This window comes from Erinaceus europaeus, chromosome 3 (assembly GCF_950295315.1).
Source record: "Erinaceus europaeus chromosome 3, mEriEur2.1, whole genome shotgun sequence".
NCBI classification, from domain to species: Eukaryota; Metazoa; Chordata; class Mammalia; order Eulipotyphla; family Erinaceidae; genus Erinaceus; species Erinaceus europaeus.
In genome coordinates this window covers 20,997,181-21,019,838 of record NC_080164.1, presented here as the reverse complement: position 1 = coordinate 21,019,838, position 22,658 = coordinate 20,997,181, and the positions used below count along the sequence as shown (strand labels likewise).

The 22,658-nt window shown below is 42.0% G+C and overlaps 1 protein-coding gene across 3 annotated transcripts in view; it reads right to left on the bottom strand.

Moving 5' to 3' along the window:
• LCLAT1 (lysocardiolipin acyltransferase 1) overlaps window positions 1-22,658 on the bottom strand; it is a 157,505-nt gene that overhangs the window by 60,152 nt on the left and 74,695 nt on the right. For all 3 annotated transcript variants that reach the window (XM_060186816.1, XM_060186817.1, XM_007523889.3), the window contains 2 exons: window positions 19,767-19,965; window positions 1,733-1,879 (listed from right to left, as the gene is read on the bottom strand). In XM_060186816.1, the coding sequence (XP_060042799.1) occupies window positions 1,733-1,879; window positions 19,767-19,965 (346 nt within the window). The remainder of the gene's footprint in view (window positions 1-1,732; window positions 1,880-19,766; window positions 19,966-22,658) is intronic.

Below are 22,658 nucleotides of genomic sequence, written 5' to 3'. Positions count from 1 at the left end.
TTAACATATATGAATATATATGTATCTTCACTTATGAACAAAATATGTCTTCGTTACCATTTCTTTACTTAATTTGGTGTATAATTTGTATTTTCCATTCTGAACGGTTTTTGGAGAATACTAAATTACATAAACTACAATGTCCAACAGAGTAATCAATTATGTTCATTTCTATGCCTTCCTCACTGAAGCTCTAGACTGTCTTTCTCAGAAGCTCTAAACTGCCTTAGTCTAGTATTGAGGATTTAGAAAACAAGTTTACATTCTGTCTCTCTATACCATCGGATTTTCAGATTTTAATTCTTTTCTGTTTCCTTTAGTCTGTCTTCTCTTGGACACCAGACTTTCAGCCATTAGGTCCTTCTCAAATCCTGCTGAAGCCCTCTTAAAGTAACCACGACATCAAAAAGCTTTTAAAGTTTTGCTCTTCTGATTCAAAGGGTTCTATAGAGTAGTTTGCTGTTCAAGCTTAAACCGACAGCCCCAGTCCGGCCAGTAATCAATCATGTAGTCTTAAACCCTACAATGCAAAAATGGCTTGTAGTTTATAAAGAAATGTGAAAATCACCAAGTTAATAAGGATAGAAAGTCATGTTTTTAATCCTTTAAACAATTCCTTGAGCTCACTGGCATTCTTGGTGTCAGGTAGTAGCACACCTGGTTAAGCACTCACGTGTGCAAGGACCCAGATTCAAGCCCCTGGTCCCCACGAAATTTCACAAGTGGTGAAGCTGGCTGCAGGTGCGTCTAACTCCTGCTTCCCTCTCAATTGCTTTTTGTGTCTAATCAATCAATAAATAAATATTTTACAAATTCTATTGGCATTCTTGAGGCTATATAGTTTGATATCTAGGAAGCTAGAAAAGTACATCTTTCTTTGCCCCCTCACAACTCAATGGCATATGAATCTCCTTGAGGAAAGGACAAAGTCTCTGCTTGTATCAGAGGTAAGACTTTAGAATACCAGGAGAAAAGCAACATATTAACTTAAATCAGTAATACATGAAATTGGTTTCCTATGACATACTTTTCTTATAAGTTAAGAAAAAAGGTCTACTGGATAAATCTGTCTAATGAATACATATCTTGGAAGAGGACAGAGAACATACGAATGTGAAGGGAATTTGAATATAGGCTTGCATGATTCTGATCTTTAAAATATATGCTGACATTTAAGACAGAGGACTCTAGGACTGCAAGTGTGAGAATAATGACCCTGAGGTTAGGGCTCCCCATCATCAATCCCAGAGGCTGAGAAGCTGTAGTTCAGGTTCTGACGTGCTGCTGATGGATGAACTGAATGACCTCCGAGCCAAACCATTCATCTGCTGAGTCATTTACTACATCTGAGCAAAGAGATGGTTAGACTAGCTCGTTTTTTGTTGTTGTTGTTTGTTTATATATATATATTTCCCTTTTGTTGCCCTTGTTTTTTATTACTGCTATAGTTATTGTTGTTGTTGTTGTTAGACAGGACAGAAAGAAATCGAGAGAGGAGGGGAAGACAAAGAGAGGGAGAGAAAGATAGACACCTGCAGGCCCATTTCACTGCCTGTGAAGTGACACCCCTGCAGGTGGAGAGCCAGGGGCTCAAACTGGGATCCTTACGGCAGTCCTTGCACTTCGCGCCATGTGCACTTAACCCGCTGCGCTACCACCCGACTCTCCGACTAGCTCGTTTTTAATTCCCTTTGTGTTTCAAAATTCTGTGATCAAACCCAAGTTGCCTTACCTGTGAGATCAGTCCCTTCCGGGAATATGAGGAGCTGAAGAGGTTCGTGGATATCACAAAAATAGTCGATCATGTCTTCAAAGTGGCTCTTGTCATCCTTCCACTTCCTGTGAATGAAGATGTAGGCAGCAGCCTGCATGGCCCAGCCTGAAATCAATCAATAAGCACTGATACTCAGTTTCACTGCCAGTCTTCACATATTACTGAGTACATTTCTCAACATCATAATAACCATTTCATGATAGACTTTAAAACCAGCACTGTTTTTTAGGGTAAATAATTCATGTAGAGAAAACAGTCAAATCAACCCCCCCCCTTTTTTTTCTTTTATAGAACCAAGGTTTAAGGCATGGAAATGCTTCCCCCAAACTATTAGTTTTTACAAATACCCTGCTTACATGTCACGAGATATCTTTAATTATTTGGACTTGATTCTAAGTTTGTGTGCTACTTATCGTTATTTCTTGTGTTTTATATCCTTATGCTTATTCTCTTAAGAAATAACTTCCAAAAATATTCTAAGTCTTTGCACTCTTGGAATGCATCCACTGGTTCTCAATTTTAGAGGCTAGTTTGGCTGAAAACTGGACTTGAGAATCCAAACCATTTTCTCCTCAGAATTTAAATGCTATTTTTCTATTCTTCTGTCATCTGATAAAGGTAGTAAGGAGTTTGATATCTATCTGATTTTGTAAATATAACCTAATTTTTATCTCTTTGGAAAATTTAGTTATTTTTCTCTTTAGCCATGGTTTTGTGAAATTAGCCAATATGAGTCTAGGTTTGGTAAAAGGCAAAGACTTATATGATCTGACGAGAAACTAGAGCATGCAGACTTGGAACTTTTTCACACACTAGTATTTAGTATGCCCTTCTAAATGTCTTTAAAAGTTCTTTCCTTATTTTAGAATATATGTTTATTCTTCTCTTCATTGTCTCAGATTTTCTGTCTGGATTTTTACTGCCATACTTAGCAGCTTCTGGCATCACAGTAAGCAAAGTCCTTTGGTTTGATCACCCAACTCATTGATTTGACCTTCAGCTGTGTCTCTTCTACTAGCTGCATTTATCCTGTCATTTTTTTACCTTTATTTTTGAACTCTGCAACTGATCCTTTTTATGGACAAATAACTAAAATATAAGCTGTGACTGATACAAAGAGTTCTTATTATAGTAAGAATGTTTACTGAACGGTTGGTTATGTGCCCTGTATTACTGAGCACTTTCTATTAATTCTCAACTAGAATTAACTAGACAAAGTTATTTTTCCCTCTTTTATGGGTGAGGAAACTGAGGCAAAGTGAAACTCAAAGAACTAGTAAGTGGGAAAGCCAGCTTTCAAACACAGGAAGTCTGTCTACAAAGGTGGTTTGTTTTAAACCACTGCACTAAACAAGCTCTGTGTAGCATGTCTCTGATACCCATCTAAGAGTGTTAGAGTTTAAATTCCTCTTCAAGAATGACCTATTCCCGAGAGGACAGATCTGCTAGTAGTTATTGGAAGCTGTCCATTTGCCTCAAATGGTGATTCTGCATAATCGGCTTCTGTGTGAAAGGATGCTCCGGACTGAAGAAAGCTGCCAGGTTAAGATGTACTTCTTCATTCCAGGTGGGAGGGAGCAGCAGCACGATCTAGGGGCTATTCCATAAAACCTTGCCAACATCCTGCTATATTTCAGAAATTCTGGCAAGGGAACTAAAATGAATTAAATTAAGAGAAGCAATTAAAATTGTCTTTTGGACCTCCCCTCTGGACATATACATGGTTTTTGCATAAAGGCTTTTGTCATCTCACAGTCCGGTCCATAGATCACTAATATTTTGGATTTGATCCCCCCCCCCCATTTCACTGTAATCAGTACATATTTTATTTATGTTTAAAACAATATCTAGGGGCCAAATGGTGGTACACTCAATGGAATGCACATGTTAATCATGAACAAAGACCCAAGTTCAAGCCCCCAGCCCCAACTTGCAAAGGAGGAAGTGTCACAAGCAGTGGAGCAGTGCTCCAGGTGTCTCTGTCTCTATCTTCCTGTTGCTCAGCCTCAAAACAAACAAACAAATGAACAAACAAAAAATGGCCACCAGGTGGTGGAAACATGTAGGCACCAAGCCCCTGGTGATAGAAAATTTTTAAAAATAATGGCAGTACAATTGATAATGCCATTTAAAACTTGCCCATGCAACTTGTCTTTTTCATATTTTTCTAGTGGAGCACATTTAGCCTGTGACCTGATCTTCTTTGACAAAGGCCTGGAGTCTGGCAGGTTTATAAAGATACTCTGTAAGCATTACCATTTCCTATGTAAACCTTACTTATCAGCAAAGGTGGGCGCGAGGAATAACATCATTGCAAGACTGGCCAGCTCCTCATGGGGTGCGAGCGCTTCCACACTGTGATCATCATCTCTGGCATTATGCTAATCCACTGCAGAATACTGTGCCCCAGTATGGTTCCGTAGCCCCCATGTCCACTTGGTCGATTCCAAATTATATTCCTCCATGAGGATAATTTCTGGAACCATCCATTCCACCCCGGTTCCATGGCTGCCAGTTCTTAGCAACATCGCCCCGCCAGATATTCGTCGGGATGCGGCATCATCTAAGTTCATTTCCCACGTCTCCGCTCGACCACACCTGCCAATATACACGGATATCTACGCCCACCCTGTCCAACGCTTGACGTCTCGTCACCCAATCTGGTCCCCTACGCCTACACTGAACTTCTCTGTTCCAGTCTCTTGGAAACAGAGTTGGCAGTCAGCTGAGGTAAAGAACAAACACCTCATCACAGACCCCTGCAAGCGTCAACCCGGCTTTGACCTAGCACGTTATGATTGGGCCCTCCTCAATCGCTATCGAACAGGCCATGGCCGGTGCGCCGCTATGTTCCATCGCTGGGGAGCCAGAGACGATCCGAACTGCCTCTGCGGCTCCAGACAGACTATGACCCACATAGTCAACGACTGCCACCTCTCCAGATTCAAAGGAGGCCTCGAAACTTTACATCAGGCTCAACCTGATGTTGACTGGCTATGGAAGAAGGGCAAACGCTAGAAGAAGAAGAAGCATTGCCTCTCAAAAGCAGAGGGGCACAGCCCAAGTATACTGTTGCCCAAAGCCATCCCAGTATCAGTTTTTCCTTACATTCTTTTATCAAGTTTTACAGCAAAAAACAAAGAAGTTTACCTGAATATATATTCACATTCATTCTTTCTCATGCTTTGTTACATCCTTCATTTTAAGTGCACATGAGTACTGTTGGGGGCCTCATAAAAATATCTACATTACCATCTTGCATTTAAAAACTGAACTTCAGAGAGTAAAGAGAGAGTAATTCATCATAGTTTCCACATATTCACTAATTAATCACTATGTAAGACGCAATGAATGCAACCCCAGAGCAGAACACAACATGGAAAAAACAGACAGAACTGTCAACATTTTCTTGGTCCTGAAATGTGGGGTGCGGATGCAGCTAACGCTACATCATAGGCTTCTACTAAATGAGAACGAGTGATGTGGACAGATGCACATTTTACACATGCTCCTCTCCCAAATATCACGAGCAGACTGCTGCGTACTGAGTGGAGAAATTATGCACTACACAAGTTATACAAAGCAATCCAGAAATTCACAGGCAGTTCTGTTTCTCCGAATCCAACTGCTCTCAGAGGTCTGGAGACTACTCACCTAGAAGTGTGCCCAGGTTCAAGCCCTAGCCCCACGGAGTAACAGCAGGAAACACTCCATGGGTGATGGAGCAGTGGGATCTTATATGTATGAGACCCCAGTCTCTCTCTCTCTCTCTCTATCTCTCTCTCACACACACACACACACACACACACACACACACACACACACACACACACACACACACAACCCCCACATGCCAAGGAAGTCCACTTTTGTCACGGTGCTAAATGATACCCAGTTAGTGAGTTCCATCAACTCTGACCCCGTGTATTAAGTGCTATCTCTACATGCTTCGAGTGGGATGGTAAAAGTCCATAAAGATTTGTGCTTTTGACATGCAAGGGGCAGAGAGAGATGGCTCAGCAGCCCAAGCACATGGTTTGTGTATGTGACACCCCAGAGTTCAACACTTGGCACTGCTTATACCAGAGCAAAGTTCTGACTTCTCTTTCACTCTCCCTCACCATCCCCCCGCCGTGAAATAAATAAATTAAAAACCATTGAGAAGGGACAGGCAATTAATTTGTGACTCTTCCTGCAGTGACCCCATTGCATCCAGCAGAGTCACCATTAATATTCTTTGCAGTAAGCATTTGTCCTGTGAGCGTTCTGTCACATAACTAATTTTTCTATGAAAGATAAAATAACTGGTTGTGACAGTTCGGTTGCAAGCTTCCTCCACTTGGTGACATTACTGAAGGCTTTATCAAGCTGACAGATGATGATGATTTGCCTCAAAAGCTGGATTCTTATTCAGAAACATTGTACATTGCAGGCAGAAAAGGTCAAGGGCGTTAAAGGCCATTGAGCTGAACCCATATTTCCTACTGAAATTCGGAACATCCATCAAGGGCTATGGAACAATTTACCAAGACCAAACAACAACTATGGAAACTTTCACACAGGCTGCAGAACTCGGTCAGGAATATGCCTCCTGTGTCAGGAATATGTATGTGGACACAAACTTATCAGGAATTCCAGAACCAGTTCTCATTGGAAGGATACGTTGCCTCCTATTTCTATCATTGTGTGATGACTTTGGTAAAGATAGCATTAGTGAACAAGCTGTCATGTTCAGATGAGCCAAAGAATTGCTAATGAGTACTCTGGCAGAGAACTAACTGCTGAGAACTAACTACTGGCAGCCTCTTCCACATGTGCCTTACTATGGTTACCTCGAGCTTGACGGAGGAGCGGAAGAGAATGCTAATGAAAGGATTTTTTAAAAATGGTATGTTATCATTTGCTAGCAAAAGAAGCAACCTGGTGGGGGCTGGGTGAGCACTTATGTTACAAATTGCAAGGACCCAGCTTCAAGCACCCAGCCCCCACTTACAGGGGGTTAGCTTCGCAAGTGGTGGAACAGTGCTGTAAGTCAGTCTCTCTCTCCCCCCCATCTCAATTTCTGGCTGTCCCTGTGCAATAAAGAAAGCAAAATAAAACAAACAAAAAAAGCATTAAAAAAATCTCAACCTGGCTCGACAACTCAGTTATTTCCAACTTCCAGTAAGCTTTATAACTACATTTTCTAACAAGTTGATATACTTATAAGTCACTATCTTAAGATGAACACATTTATTTTACTTTGTATGGAGGCCACGATGAGGGTTAAGATTTATACCATATAAAAATGAGAGTACTGAAATCTGTCCACCAATTATTTTATCTTCCACGGCAAAACTGCCTTAAGTTCAATTAGTTATGTGGCAAAAATGGTTGCAGCAAAGAATTGATTCACTGTAAATGAACTTTTTAAAAATTTTATTTACTTATTATTAGATAGAGACAAAGAGAAATTGAGAAGGAAGGGGGACAGAACGAGAAGAAAAGAGACCGAGAAACAGCGGCAGTCCTGCCTCTCCACTTAGGAAGCTTCCCCCTGCAGGTGGGGACCAAGGGCTGGAACCTGTCTTTGTGCACTGAGTGTGTGTGCTTAACCAGGTGCGCCATCACCTGGCCCCCAAAATGAACTTCTTTGAGTTCCTGAGGAACCCAAACACCAAACTTGCTTTCATATCCCAGCACCTGAATGATGGATGTTCCATGTTTCTGCAATCTCTTGTGACTTCTAATGTGGGCTTGACTCCATCAGTGCCTTTATTCTAGCATCATCCATCTTGGTGGGCCTCCCTGACCAAGAAGCATTGCTGAGATCAAAATCATTAGCATGGAATTTTGTGAACCATGTTGGCACTCATGTTTTTGTAGAGCACTGTCACTATAAACATTAAGCAACATTTCACATGCTTGACTCACATTCTTCTCTTTACGGAAGTAAAACTGAAATATGGAAAAAATGCATGGTTTGGTCTTCCATTTTCAACCTGCTGTAAGTTCAACCAAATCACTCAATTTTTTAAATGAAGTTAGAACTGTCAAATGACAGCAATGACATAGATGCAGATGACTCTAGCACTTTCAAAAATGAACTAATGCTGTTCGTTGCAAAATGTGTCATGACCTTTCTAACAATTCAATAGTTAAAAAAAAAAATGAAAAAGCTTTCAATGATCAAAAGCAGAAAAATGTCCACAATAAAACAAATCACAATATTACTGAGTTTTAATCCAAAGAGTATCACTCCAGTTTAAATTTGTCAATATTTATTATCAAGTGACAGAATGAATGAGAAGGGACAAATCTGTATAGAATTGTAAGTGGAGATTAAGTTACAGTTTAATTCCCTGCAGCTCTTGACCATGGACTGTTCTGGGTAGAGAAGATATGGAAGAAAAGGAGAAAGCAGCACTCTGTGGTGGGGAGACCTGACAGACACCACCTTCACCAGGTGCTTACAATTACAGGGGCAGTGCTACCCTGACCCTCCCACGTGTATGAGAAGGGCACTTCCACTCTATAGGTGTCAAATCCACAACTCTCTCATGAGAAAACATCAAACAAACCACAAATTTCAGCCAGTACCACTGAATAGCACCTAAATGAGGACAGATGGCCACAGCACAGAGGCCAACTAAGGAGACCATAGTGACTAAAACCTATGTGGGTCCCTTGATTCCTGAGACCAAAAAAGGGCATAAGTGAAAACAATAGTGAAAGGCAGGAAAGCTAGCATAATGGTTATGCATAGGCTCTCATGCCTGAGACTCTGAGGTCTCTGGTTCAATCCCCAGCACCACCATCAGTCAGAGCTGAGCAGTGTTCTGGTAAAAAAAAAAAAAAAAAAAAATAGCAGTGAAACCTGAATAAAGTCTGCAGTTAACAGTTCTGCACCCCATGTGTAGCTCCTGTTTTGAGGCTACGTGAGCTATTAAGGCTGGGTAAAGAAACGGGGAAATTGCCCACCGAAATAGCTCAGTTGGGAGAGCGTTAGACTGAAGAAACAGGGAAATTTGCTGTACTGTTGTTACCATGTTTCTATAAATTTGAAATCATTCCATATGAAAAGATATTTAAGAAAATTACTTGTTGGTGCTATCTTGTATTTGACCAAAAATACACGAATGATGGCCACTTAGTATTCTAAAGTCACAGAATGAAATCTTTGGGATTCACTTGCTACCTCTTTCTTGCTTGCATTAGCTGAAAATTATAGGTAACAACATGTCTAAGCTACATTGTGGGCTTTGTTGCTAACTTTGAGAAACTTTTTAAATGTTTAGCTACATAAGACATTCCTGACTGGTATTTATTACACAAAGTTATAACAAATATGACCCCAAGCTTAAGGAAGATATTAAGAAATAGTAAAGAATAAACAAAGGGAAGAAAGTGACATGGGCTATTTAACACGTCTAGTAATGAACATAATAAACGCACAGCTAATTCCTTTCGCCAGTACTGAAGCAGTGCCTCATTCTTGGAAAATGCCATCACAATGCAGAGATTCCTAACTTAGCCACAAGGGAAGGGACAACTGGATACAAAAACAAACTGGGGCCATTTCTATCTTGCTACCATTAGCAGAAAGTGCCCTTTCCTGAACTGGTTCAAATTTATCACTGCAAGATTTCTGCATCTCTGCTAAAAGCAAAGCAAGTGGGAGTAGGGAGTTGGTGTACATCGTACGTACCATGCTCAAGAAACTGGGTTTCAAGTCCTTGGCCCCCACTTGCAAGAGGGGAGCTATACAAGCAACGAAGCTGTGCTGCAGACCTGTATCTCTAGCCGCCTCCCACTTAATTTCTCTGTCTCTATTAAAAAATAGATATTTAAAAAAAAATTAAAGCAGTCAGAAAATTCTAAATCCCATCATTATTTCAATACTTTTCACTATAAGTGTTCCTTTTATATATTTAAACTATTTTTATTAACTTAGGCAAAGGAACTTCTTAATTTTCTGCAGATCTAAAGGCCTAGAGTCAAAATATGCTTCAGCACCTACATTTAGGATGTCTTAACAGCCTGAAGCAAGGCAAGTCTGACTGAGAGATTAGGCAGGGCCACCTCAAAGGCCTATTCAATTGAAGTGACCAATTGCATTAACTTCAGTCAGTGACTGATTGTATAACCTTCAAGCCCAAAGCGGTTCTGCCCAGCCAAAGAAAGTGTCACACTGCTCCACAGTAGAGCAAAGAAGTCAGATCACATATCCAACACAACGACTTCCTTTCGGTTACTTACGTCTTGGTATTACCCCCACCCCACTCCCACACAAAAAAAGAAGAAAGAAAGAAAGAGAGAGAGAAAGAAAGAAAGAAAGAAAGCAAGCAAGCAAGCAAGCAAGCAGGCAGGAAGGAAGGAAACTATTTAGATCTCTATGAAAGAGGAGAGGTGTGGTATAATCCAAGCATATTGCCTGGCATGTTAATTCAGCAGAACTGAGCCTTTGTTCTGAATGGGTTTTTTCCCCGCTGAGGGAACTGGGAAAAGAGCATCAAGACTCAGCAAAGGAACTGAAAATAACAAAATCAACAAGCATTATTTTTCAACTAGTACAAGACTTGCCAAGATATAATTAATTTGTGATGTGAATCTGAAAACTCAAAGATGTACCTTACAGCAACAGAACTAAAATGTCTAATATGTTCCCTATGATATTTTATTTAAAAATCTTGATTCATAATAAGCATTTAAAAGATCTGCTGAGTTAATAAGTCCATCATTGGCTACTTCTCTTTTATAGCGTGCAGAAGTGGGGGAATGGTGGCCATTAACACTAGGGGTAGTTTTAGCCTAACAGTCAAATAAATGGTCTGTTTCCCACATAAGATGAAGCCTGGCCTCAAGACTGGCTCAGACACTAGGGCCTCTCTTCTTTCCCACCACCCTCAGCTCCAGCATGAGGTGCTCGCAGATAAGCACATGAGAGCACATGAGGTGCTCTCCAGCATGAGGTGCTCGCAGATAAGCACATGAGAGCACATGAGGTGCTCTCCAGCATGAGGTGCTCGCAGATAAGCACATGAGAGCACATGAGGTGCGCTCCAGCATGAGGTGCTCTCAGATAAGCACATGAGAGCACATGAGGTGCGCTCCAGCATGAGGTGCTCGCAGATAAGCACATGAGAGCACATGAGGTGCTCTCCAGCATGAGGTGCTCGCAGATAAGCACATGAGAGCACATGAGGTGCGCTCCAGCATGAGGTGCTCTCAGATAAGCACATGAGAGCACATGAGGTGCTCTCCAGCATGAGGTGCTCGCAGATAAGCACATGAGAGCACATGAGGTGCTCTCCAGCATGAGGTGCTCTCAGATAAGCACATGAGAGCACATGAGGTGCTCTCCAGCATGAGGTGCTCTCAGATAAGCACATGAGAGCACATGAGGTGCGCTCCAGCATGAGGTGCTCGCAGATAAGCACATGAGAGCACATGAGGTGCTCTCCAGCATGAGGTGCTCGCAGATAAGCACATGAGAGCACATGAGGTGCTCTCCAGCATGAGGTGCTCTCAGATAAGCACATGAGAGCACATGAGGTGCGCTCCAGCATGAGGTGCTCGCAGATAAGCACATGAGAGCACATGAGGTGCTCTCCAGCATGAGGTGCTCTCAGATAAGCACATGAGAGCACATGAGGTGCGCTCCAGCATGAGGTGCTCGCAGATAAGCACATGAGAGCACATGAGGTGCTCTCCAGCATGAGGTGCTCGCAGATAAGCACATGAGAGCACATGAGGTGCGCTCCAGCATGAGGTGCTCGCAGATAAGCACATGAGAGCACATGAGGTGCTCTCCAGCATGAGGTGCTCTCAGATAAGCACATGAGAGCACATGAGGTGCTCTCCAGCATGAGGTGCTCGCAGATAAGCACATGAGAGCACATGAGGTGCTCTCCAGCATGAGGTGCTCTCAGATAAGCACATGAGAGCACATGAGGTGCGCTCCAGCATGAGGTGCTCGCAGATAAGCACATGAGAGCACATGAGGTGCTCTCCAGCATGAGGTGCTCGCAGATAAGCACATGAGAGCACATGAGGTGCTCTCCAGCATGAGGTGCTCGCAGATAAGCACATGAGAGCACATGAGGTGTGCTCCAGCATGAGGTGCTCTCAGATAATGCCCCACAGTGGGAAAGTGGGAACACAGACCTTCACCAGCCACTCCCCTCCAAAGAGGAAACTCAAGAAAGATTGCAGAGAGCTACCCAAGCCAATGGAATTTGTTCACAATGTTATTCAGAATGAGATCAGGGAGGTTTAGTTCTGAAAGTAGCCTGGATTCCTTGACTAGAAGGTCCTGAGGAAAAAGGACCTCAAGAGCTTCAATATGCACACAGCAACAATTCTTTCCAAGAAGACCCCAGCAGTTGTTGGCTTGGGTGATGAGGCAAATTTAATGCAGGCAACAGAATTATTTGCACCAGAGATTGACGGGTGTAAAGTATTCCTGAAGCTGTTTCTCTCCAAAGAATTCTCTAATTTATAAATATATCAGACTCGTTCTTTCAGAATGAACAGCAGGGGGTTTTGTTGAATTTCAAAACTAAGAGCCCACTAAACTGGGTGTAGCCATTTATGGTCTAAAGATGGCTCCAGTGTTAGTAAAAGTCCATTTAAGAAAGAGGGAGAATGTTCCTTCTCACAGAAGATAACGTTTGGTGCTGTAAACTAAAAATTTCTCAAATATTTACTTTTGAGAATATTTATGTTTTGTCCTTTTTTGTCCTTCACAGAGTGAAAACAGGGTGATGTCTATAAATTTCCTAATTCTTAAAACTGTGAATAATGATGTCTTTGATTTACATAAATTCGTACACTGCTGATACTTGTCAGGATGGAATGAAATACAGTTAAAACTGAAAATTGAACCACATCAAGTGGGTGACTTTTCCTTTCAGCAGACGGTGGCATTTTCACACGTGTGAGTGTCTCCTGGTGGTGAGCTGGCAAGGTGTACACACAGGTTGTAACTGAATGATTTTCATAAATGATCATCAAATGAAAATACTTACAAAACACCAAAGGCATTTAAAATAAAATTCCAGACATTTCAGTGAATCAAATGTGATCCCAAATTTTAGCATTTTGGCAGGCAGGCTAGACTTGGAGGCTGAAGCCATGAGCAGCCTCCAGCCCAGCTTCAGTATTCCCTCTATGCGGCCTACACAGGGGTGTCTGACACCCACTCAGTCTCTTGTGTGGTGCCAGCAAACTGAGCTTGGAGGGGAGCAAGCTGCTGAAGCCACGCTGTTTCCTCTGACTTCTCCCCACTCTCATTCTGAACAAGCTAGTGAACAAATTCCAGAATTTGTGACTTTCCAAGCTGCCATGACTGATAGATTTGGGATAGTTAAGAGTTGCAGAATTGTATGGCCACTTAATCTGAAGTAGTAAGGCAGTGTCAGGGAAGTTTTAATTTAGCAGGTAATTTAGTCAGCTTCAAAATCACTGTCTTTAATATTTAATCTTTTCAAGTTCTATGAGAGCTTCAAATTCCTCTACCACTCAAGGATGATTAACTAATGACCAAGAGAAGCCAAGAAGCCATGAGCTGGTGGGCACAAAAGGCAAGCATACATTTCCTGAGATGAAATCACCTGGCAAACGAACCATTTTATGACACCCACACATTTCATATTTTATCACATTCACTGTGATTAAGTGATGACAAGGTTAGCTAAAAATAAAAACCTATGTGTACATGACATAAAATCCAACTAAAGGACGTTTTCTTAAAATCTAATTTCATACATATTAGGTTGTCAAAAAAGTCATGAAGCAATTTTGCATAGAAAAACACAGAAAAAGGGGCCAGGTGGTGGCACACCTGATTAAGCGCACGCGTTACATTGCAGCATGCAAGGACCCAGGTTAAGTCCCCTAGTCCCCACCAGCAAAGGGAAGCTCACTGCAGGTGTCTCTCTGTCTCTTTCCTTCTCTATCTCCTCTTCCCCTCTCAATTTCTGTCTCTACCCAATAATAAAAATAAATAATTTTTAAAAAGAAAGAAAAGCATAGAAAACTATGCCACGGATTTCCAAAAACCCAACATTGGCATACTCCAAACAATTCAATTAACCAAATTCATTAAAACTTGACTTAGACTCATAACAGTTTTTTCCTCTCCACTGATTCTACCAAGCTCTTTCCCTTGGGGAATTTAAACATTTTTAGTATTATTTCCCTAGCCTGTTACATAAGTCTATTTTTACTTTTATACTTCAAGAACTTTTGAATTCTGAACTCTCAACCATTCTTCAACTTGGCATTACAAAAAGAAAATGTTTTTCCTTAAGTAATTTGCAAACAAACTATAAATGGTTTGGATAATTATTGGGCTGTTGGAAAAGTGACATATTTTTGCATAGAAAAATACATCATGATTTTTCCAGCATCCCAAATATATGTACTTGGAAATAATTATAAATAGCAACACTATATATCCCCTAGAGTTATGTAAATTATCAGCCACCGGCCCAGTACCACCTGCAGCAGGGGTGCTGACCACTGTGACGTGCACAACCTCAGTCCTCTCGTTCCCTCATGCCAATGCTAGCTGCAGTATACTCACTTGGGAACATGCTGTATTTTGTTGGTTATACTTTTGCCTTGCTCAGTTTATGTTGAACTTGTTCACTATAATTTCTAAAAACCACTACAGAAAACTTTCATAAAATCTTAAATCCTCAAATATTGAAGAGCATACAGTGTATCAGATAACTTCGTAAGGAGCTTGCAAATGAGCAAGTGGAAAAGCTTAAATTAAGAATGAAATATTTAGAAGCAACTAATAGCACAGCTATATACAAGATACTGGGTACTGTATAGCAAACCCTAACAAAAGGACTTTTCAAAGTTAACTCAATTACCAAATAATGTGATGATACATTAACTATCGATTGTCTTTTTGAACCCTAAGACAGCAGGAACCTCACATCTCCACTATAGAGCCTCTACTTCCCCCAGTCCTGGAACCATTGGATAGGGCCCACTTTCCCGTATGCCTCTCCCAATCCATATAAAATAATATTGCATCTGCCAATCACAACCTAACCAACACAACGATTGCCACCTCAACATGCTTCACTTTAGACTGTGTCCAGAGACTTCATGTGTGGAATGACAACCCTTCAGCTTCATTACTCAGGTGAGACCTTTCCTTTCATAGTATACTCTAATTCCATCTCAGGTGGATCACTTTGTTGGTATGCATGAGACCCCTTCTGCTTCATTTGGTTTAAATCCCCCCTGCTTAACACTATTCTATTTACATAACCACTTCATTCTATTTACATAACCACTGTTAACAAGTTCCACCCTCCCTCCAGGGCATTTGTGGTTCAGTGATAGGATTCTCGCCTAATCTGCCCCCTCTTTGTCACACTCTGATTTTCACCAGTCACTTTTCTCTCCACCCTCTCTATGTCACATCCTGTTTTCACCCTACTTGGCAAGTATATATAAAGACAGCATTGTGAGTTTTAGAGTACTGTACTTTGAGTTTAACTTAGCTCGTCTTAGATTGTGCTGCGTCCTGCATGAATAAAGAGATACTGCCTACAGCTCAACCATGAGTCCCTGGTCGTCTGTTACCCGCCCGTGAAGCCAGCCCGGCAAAAACAACATAACCCGTCGAAAACGACATCACTTTTTTTTTTTTTAACCAGCTCTGGCTTATGGTGGTGGGGGGAATTGAACCTGGGACTTTGGAGGCTCAGGCATGAGAGTGTGTTTGCATAACCATTATGCTATCTACCCTCTGCATTATTTATTTTTAATAGTAACCTTTAAAATTTTATTTTACTTAATTGGTAATCCCTCTTTGATAGAACAGAGAGAAATTGAAGGGGCTGGGCAGTGGCCCACCTGGTTGAGCACACATGTTACAATGTGCCAGGACCCAGGTTCGAGCCCCCAATCCTCACCTTCCGGGGGACATCTCTGAATGTGGTAAGGCATTGTTGTAGGTGTCTTTCTCCCTCCCTTTTTTTTTTTCACTTTCTAACAAAGTCCCAAAACCTAGATATACACCAGTTTCTGTGAGAGAGAGCATATGTTCACATGTATCCGTAAACTACTGCAAAATATATACCTGAAAGCAGAAGTACACTAGAGTTTGCAGTGAGTACCCCCCTAACACTTCCTCTCCACTATTCCAAGCTTTGGGTCCATGATTGCTCAACAATATGTTTGGCTTCGTATGTTAACTCTGTTTTCAGTCACCAGGTTCCAGATGTCATCAGGATGCCGGCCAGGCTTCCCTAGACTGAAGACCCCACCAATGTGTCCTGGAGCTCTGCTTTCCCAGAGACCCACCCTACTAGGGAAAGAGAGAGGCAGACTGGGAGTATGGACCGACCAGTCAACGCCCATGTTCAGTGGGGAAGCAATTACAGAAGCCAGACCTTCTACCTTCTGCAACCCACAATGACCCTGGGTCCATGCTCCCAGAGGGATAGAGAATGGGAAAGCTGTCAGGGGAGGGGGTGGGATATGAAGATTGGGTGGTAGGAATTGTGTGGAATTGTACCCCTCCTACCCTATGGTTTTGTTAATTAATCCTTTCTTAAATAAAAAAGAAAAAAAAAGAATGAAATATTTAAAATAGGAAACCAAGGCTGGTAGGAAAAATGGTTTGCCAGTGCCCAGTAGGAGGAACAAGACTAGGTGGTTAGAGGAAGAGGACATGGGCTTATAAGACACTCTAAAACCAGAGATCTAATGTAGATCCCTGTAAGGAAAGAGGTAGGAAGCTGGATGTTTCAACAGAAGTGTAGGAAAGGCGGCTGTGCGGTACCAGGACGCGGCTCCGCCCGCAGCCCCTCTGCCTGGCCCTCAATAAAGCGCTTTGTCCGCAAAAAAAAAAAAAAAAAAGTGTGTAGGAAAAGCAGGCAGTGGCAAACAGCACTCTACTGGCATGTAATCTTCACAGTCATCCAATAAAGCAGTACTACTTTCATGGCCCTTTCACTGTTGCAGAAACTGCAGGCTGAATCCGGTGATGTTGAGAGGTAGTGAGTGAGACCTGTAGAGGAAGAACAGGTGTGGTCCTACCAGCTGAAAAGAGCTCAAGGTTTTGAGGTGAATGGAGCATTATTCCTTTGGCAACATATGATCCAACAAGGCTTTCAGAACAGACAAGAAGGACCACACATCCAATGCTCAAAGACCATCCAAACACTGCCCAGAGGAAGAAGGGGAAAGTGCTGATGAGGATGATTGAGCAAGAAAAACGGTAGGGGACCCACAAAACCAAGGGCTCTGCTGTTAACTGGAGTCACTAAGGACACGACAGGAAATAAGCACACTTTGGCATCGCAAGAAAAAGTACTAGGATTTGATAAGTGCCTTAAAAGAAAAGAGTCAAAAAAGATGATTCTTGTTTCACAGTGAGATTTACTTTTGCAACTAAATATGCTTTAAATTCTGTATCAGTTGTAAAACCCTATGCTTTGAGAACCCATTTCTTAATAGTTGCTGATGAATCCTTAAAGAGAAGGTCCTTAGGCAGTTTCCATTTCCCTGTAAAGTGAGCAAAGACCCAACTGGACAAATCACCTCTACAAAAAGTAAGTACAGAATCCAGACAAAAGAAACACATGGTGGAACTAGACTTCTGGTGATGATCATGATGTGGCCTGTGTATATATGCAGAATTATAATCATTATATATAAATATTATTATTATATTATTATACACCTGAAACTTATATAAAGTTATAAACCACTGATAATTCAATTACAAAAAGAAAAGAACAAGGTACTGAGAAGTGAGCAAAAGCAGACCCATCTGGTGGCAGCTTGTGCTGCCTAAAGAGGAAAGAAAAGTATGTTCCTCTGTCCAAGGCTTTTAGCCTTGGGATAAATGTTAACCTGTTGGTATGCTTCTAATTCTGCTTCTAAAACCCCCTTCTGTTTCATTTGGTTTAATCCCCCCTGCTTAACACTGTATTCTATTTACATAACCACTGTTAACTAAGCACTGGCATGCCTGCATGGCATTGGTTTGATCCCACTCAAAGCTGCGGTCTATTTACATAAACCACTGTTAACTAAGCACCACCCTCCCTCCAGGGCATTGGTGGTTCCATGGTAGAATTCTCGCCTGCTCCGCCCCCTCTCCTTGTCACACCCTGATTTTCACCAATCTCTTTTTGATCCACCCTCTCTACATCACATCCTGTTTACACCCTACTTGGCAAGTATATATAAGGACAGTATTGTAAGTTTTAAGTTTAGTTTAGTTTAGCTTAGGTTGGCTTAGATTGTGTTGTGTTCTGCATGAATGAAGAGATACTCTGTACAGCTCAGCCATGAGTCCCTGGTCTTCTGTCTCCTGCTTGCGAAGCTAGCCCCGCATTAACCACAGCAAAAAAGTACTGTGGGAAATACACAGTCCTAAATAGGGAAAGAGAGAGAGAGAGAGAGTGTGTGTGTGTGTGTTGGAGAAGGGGGAGACAGTAAAAGGATATCAGTGAAACTGAACACTGATTCTTTAGTAGGGGAAGCAGAAATCAAGAAAACTGGCAAAAACTCAAGGCATTCGATCAAGAAAAAAAAAGTGAGAAATGAAAGAAGTGACAGCACTACATTGATATCTTGACATTTTAGTTTTAGTTTGACAACCTTAAATAAGGTAATTTCTTTAAAAGACATATTACAAAAAAAAAAAAAAGAAAAGCTCTATATCATTTAAAGAACTCTAGAAAGCCTAATTAAGAAAGCTCTAGGTTCAGAGAGGTTTCAGTACTGAATTCCTTCAATCATTAAATAAAGAAATATCAGTTATATACAACTCTAGAAAACATATGAGGGGCACAAAGCACAAGGACAGGCATAAGGATCCCTGTTCAAACCCCCCGCTCCACACCTTCAGGGGAGTCGCTTCACAAGCAGTGAAGCAGGTCTGCAGGTCTAATCTTTCTCTCTGTCTCTCTGTCTTCCTCGCCTCTCTCCATTTCTCTCTGTCCTATCCAACAACAACATCAATGACAACAACAACAGTAACTACAACAACAAAACAAGGGCAACAAAAGGGAATAAATATTAAAAAAAAAAAAAGAAAACATACACGGAGGAAACCCTATCTCTTTCCATGACACCAACCAGATAAATAATTGAGTTGTCAAGACATAGTTTTGTATAGGAAACTACATCATAACTTTTCCAACAACCCAATATATCACCAGAGGTCAAAACAAAAATCTCTCATGAACACAAATATGATTATCTTTAAAACTATTAAACTCACTATAGCAATATGCAATAATATCTCAGGGACATAGTCCTAGACTGCAAGGGTGGTTTAACACTGCAGACCAGAATCATTCCAATCCATGCAGACCCACTCAATTTTGACATTTAGTACTGACATTAGACTCTGTGTGTGTGTGTGTGTGTGTGTGTGTGTGTGTGTGTGTGTGTGTGTGTGCGCGCGCGCGCATATGTTTCTTTCTTTTGATTTTTGGTGCTGCTTCTAAGCTGTTCATGTCCCTTTAATTCTTAGTACCCATCATTTTGCAATGCTAAGACAGAAGGGAACTATTTGGAAATATACTTCTCTATTTAAGGTAATAAAAAGGTTATGGTTTTGTCTTCTACTCATGCTCAATAGACAGATGGTATGTGATTCTGTTACCTCTGTTTTATTGAGTTGATTTTTTTTTTTAAGGACAAGGAAAATCAGTTGGCACTGCCCTCCAGAAACTTTTGTTAACAGTTTCAGTAGTGGATTCAATCACTTCATTGTAAATAACTTTTAATTTTCCTATTTTATAATTGCCAGGTTTTGAAGCTGTATTTTTCTGTAATTTGTTGATTTCCTGTATATTTTCAAACTTATTAGTATAATACTTTATTGAATGTTCTGACAGTGTATTTTATGTAAAATCAGGAACGAAAACAAGGTGTTACAAGAGACCTAAGTGGACTTCAAGTTATTATGTAGAGGGTGAGGATAACACATACAACTCAAAGTAATTAGCAAATAACCTACCAAATCCAGGGACAATTTTGAGACTGGCTTTGAGGCAAATCTTCTCCAATCTGAGGTAGCTGTATCTCATCAGACAATTCCACAGGAACAGCCAGTCCATTCTTGTCCGATGGTTCATGATAATGACACTTCTTTCTCCAGGAACAAAGGCATCACCTGTTATAATCACTTTTACACCAAACATGGTCTCTAGCATTGCCTAGGGGAAAAACAATTTAAGAATAACAGTTAGGGAGTCGGGCGCTAGTGCAGCAGGTTGCAACGCACATGGTGCAAATAGCAAGGACCGGCTTAAGGATCCCGGTTCAAGCCCCCAGCTCCCCACCTGCAGGGGAGTTGCTTCACAATCGGTGAAGCAGGTCTGCAGGTGTCTATCTTTCTCTCCCCCTCTCTGTCTTCCCCTCCTCTCTTCATTTCCCTCTGTCCTATCCAACAATGATGACATCAAGAACAATAATAACTACAACAATAAAACAACAAGGGCAATAAAAGGGAATAAATAAATATTTTCTGAAAAAAGAAGAAATACAGTTAAAGGTTGGGATTATGGATCAACCTGATAACATGCATGTCCAGCAGAGAAGCAATTAAAGAAGCCAGAACTCCCACCTTCTGTACCCCATAAGAAATTTTGGTCTATACCCCCAGATGGGGAAATGTTAGAATGGGAAGATGACCAGAGATCTGGCTCTGAACCCAGTACCACAGAGACCTGAAGTATTTGTCACCAGTAATCTTTGTTTTTATACCATCACTGAAAAAAAAGCAAGTCTGGAAAACACCAGAGGAAGTCAGGCACTATTATGTTTATCTCAGAGAAGATGGGAAGTAGTATAGGTGTAGGTGTGACTTAGACCTTTAGGTCTATGATTGTTCAACAATTTGCTTGGCTTTGTATGTTAACTCTCTTTTCAACCACCAGATTCCAGATGCTAGCAGGATGCAACCAGACTTCCCTGGACAGACAACCCCACCAATGTGCCTTGGAGCTCCGCTTCCCCAGAGCCCTTCCCCACTAGGGAAAGAGAGAGACAGGCTGGGAGTATGGATCAACCTGTCAATGCCCGTCTTCAGAAGCCAGACCTTCCACCACCTGCATCTCACAAGGACCTTGGGTCCATACTCCCAGAGGGTTAAAGAGTAGGAAAGCTACCACAGGAGGGGATGGGATACAGAGGCCTGGTGGTGAGAATTGTGCGAAGTTATACCCCTCTTATCCTATGGTTTTGTCAATGTTTCCTTTTATAAATAAAAAATTTAAAAAGAAAAAAGGAAAAAAAAGAAAGGAAGGAAGTGAAAGCAGTACCAAAAAAATGGGCACAGAGCTTCAGTGGCGCAATCAGTTAGTGTGCGATATTTATACATTCTCGCCGCTCCTATAAAAGCCCTTCTTCTTCCGCACCTCGCTCTCTTGCCAGCACTTCACTCCGGTGTTCACACGCAGGAAAGGTTACTGCGTGGGGCGGCCATTTTAGCTACCTCCACATGGCCCAACCTGCCTCTCTAGCACCCAACTCTGAGGTGCCAGCACAAATAAAGATTTGTGTTTCCTCTTCGCTCCGGACCCCCTCTCTCTCTTCTCCACGGACCGCGAACAACAACATCTGGCGCCCGATGTGTCCCGCACTCATGCCCAGCCTGAGGTCCAGAAAAGCCGCCCAGACACAGGTAAGTGGCAGCCGCCTGACTCTGTGGCCCTGCGTTTCCCCTCACAATGGGATTTTTTTCGTTTTATGAGGAGGTGTCGCAGACATTATTTCCTTCTCTACCAGAACAGGTTCTCACTCTCAGAGAAACTTTAATTTTCGCTACACTGTGGGTTCTCATAGCTATAATTGCCACTTACAAGATATATACAACGTGGTCTGCCATGAGGATAAGCGACCTTGAGGCTGAGACATGAGAGCTAAAGCACATGTGCTTAAGACTTAGACGCCCTAAGCGATCAGTGGCTAGACCCAAAAATTCCATTCCCACAGACACGTACACGGGTTCGGAAGCTCCTCCTTTGACCCTGCCCCCTGCTGCCCCGGGTTCAGCTTCTCCTGAGGCTTCCGTTTCTCTGGCCCCGCCCCCTGCTGCCCCGGGTCCAGCTTCTCCTGAGGCTTCCGCTTCTCTGGCCCCGCCCCCTGCTTCCTCTGAGGCTTCTGGTTCTCTGACCCCGGCACCTGCTGATACATCATCATTAAGAGACCTTGTGGCTGAGATACGAGAGTTAAAGGATATCTTTTCAGCATTTAAAGACTTTAAACCATGTGCAGTCCACCCCAAGAGCTCCATCCCCGCAGATAAGTGTTCAGTTTTCCCTGCCACTACAGCACCTTCCACTTCCGTAGATCTCTCCCCAGTGTCACTGAACCAAATCCACACCTTCCCGGTAAATGTGGCCCCAACTAGACAAAATCCTCAGGTGTGGCATCCATACTCCTCCAAAGGACTCAGGGAACTTAGACAAGCCGTGAAGGAGGACGGTTTTCATGCTCCATGGACCAAGTCCATTTTAAGGAGTTTTTACCAGCACCTTAACACCCCCCAGGACTGGAAATACCTGGCTTGTGTTGTACTCCCAGACCCCCTCTACCTACAATGGAAGGCATGCTTCCATGATGAATGCTCTAGACAATTGCAGAAAAATAGTAATAAACAGGTAGAATGGAATTTTGATGCTTTGTTTGGAGCAGGAGCGTTTGAATCTGGAACTCAGCAGGCAGAAGCTAAGTTTCCAACTGGTTATTTTGAACAGGTACACATCTGCACAACACAAGCATGGGAAAGGGTGACCCCAACCAATGTAGATTCCTCAGTCCCTATTAACTCTCTTTGCCAAAACACTGATAAAACCTTATCATATTTCATCTCAAGGGTGAGGCAAACCTTAGAGAGAAAGGTTTA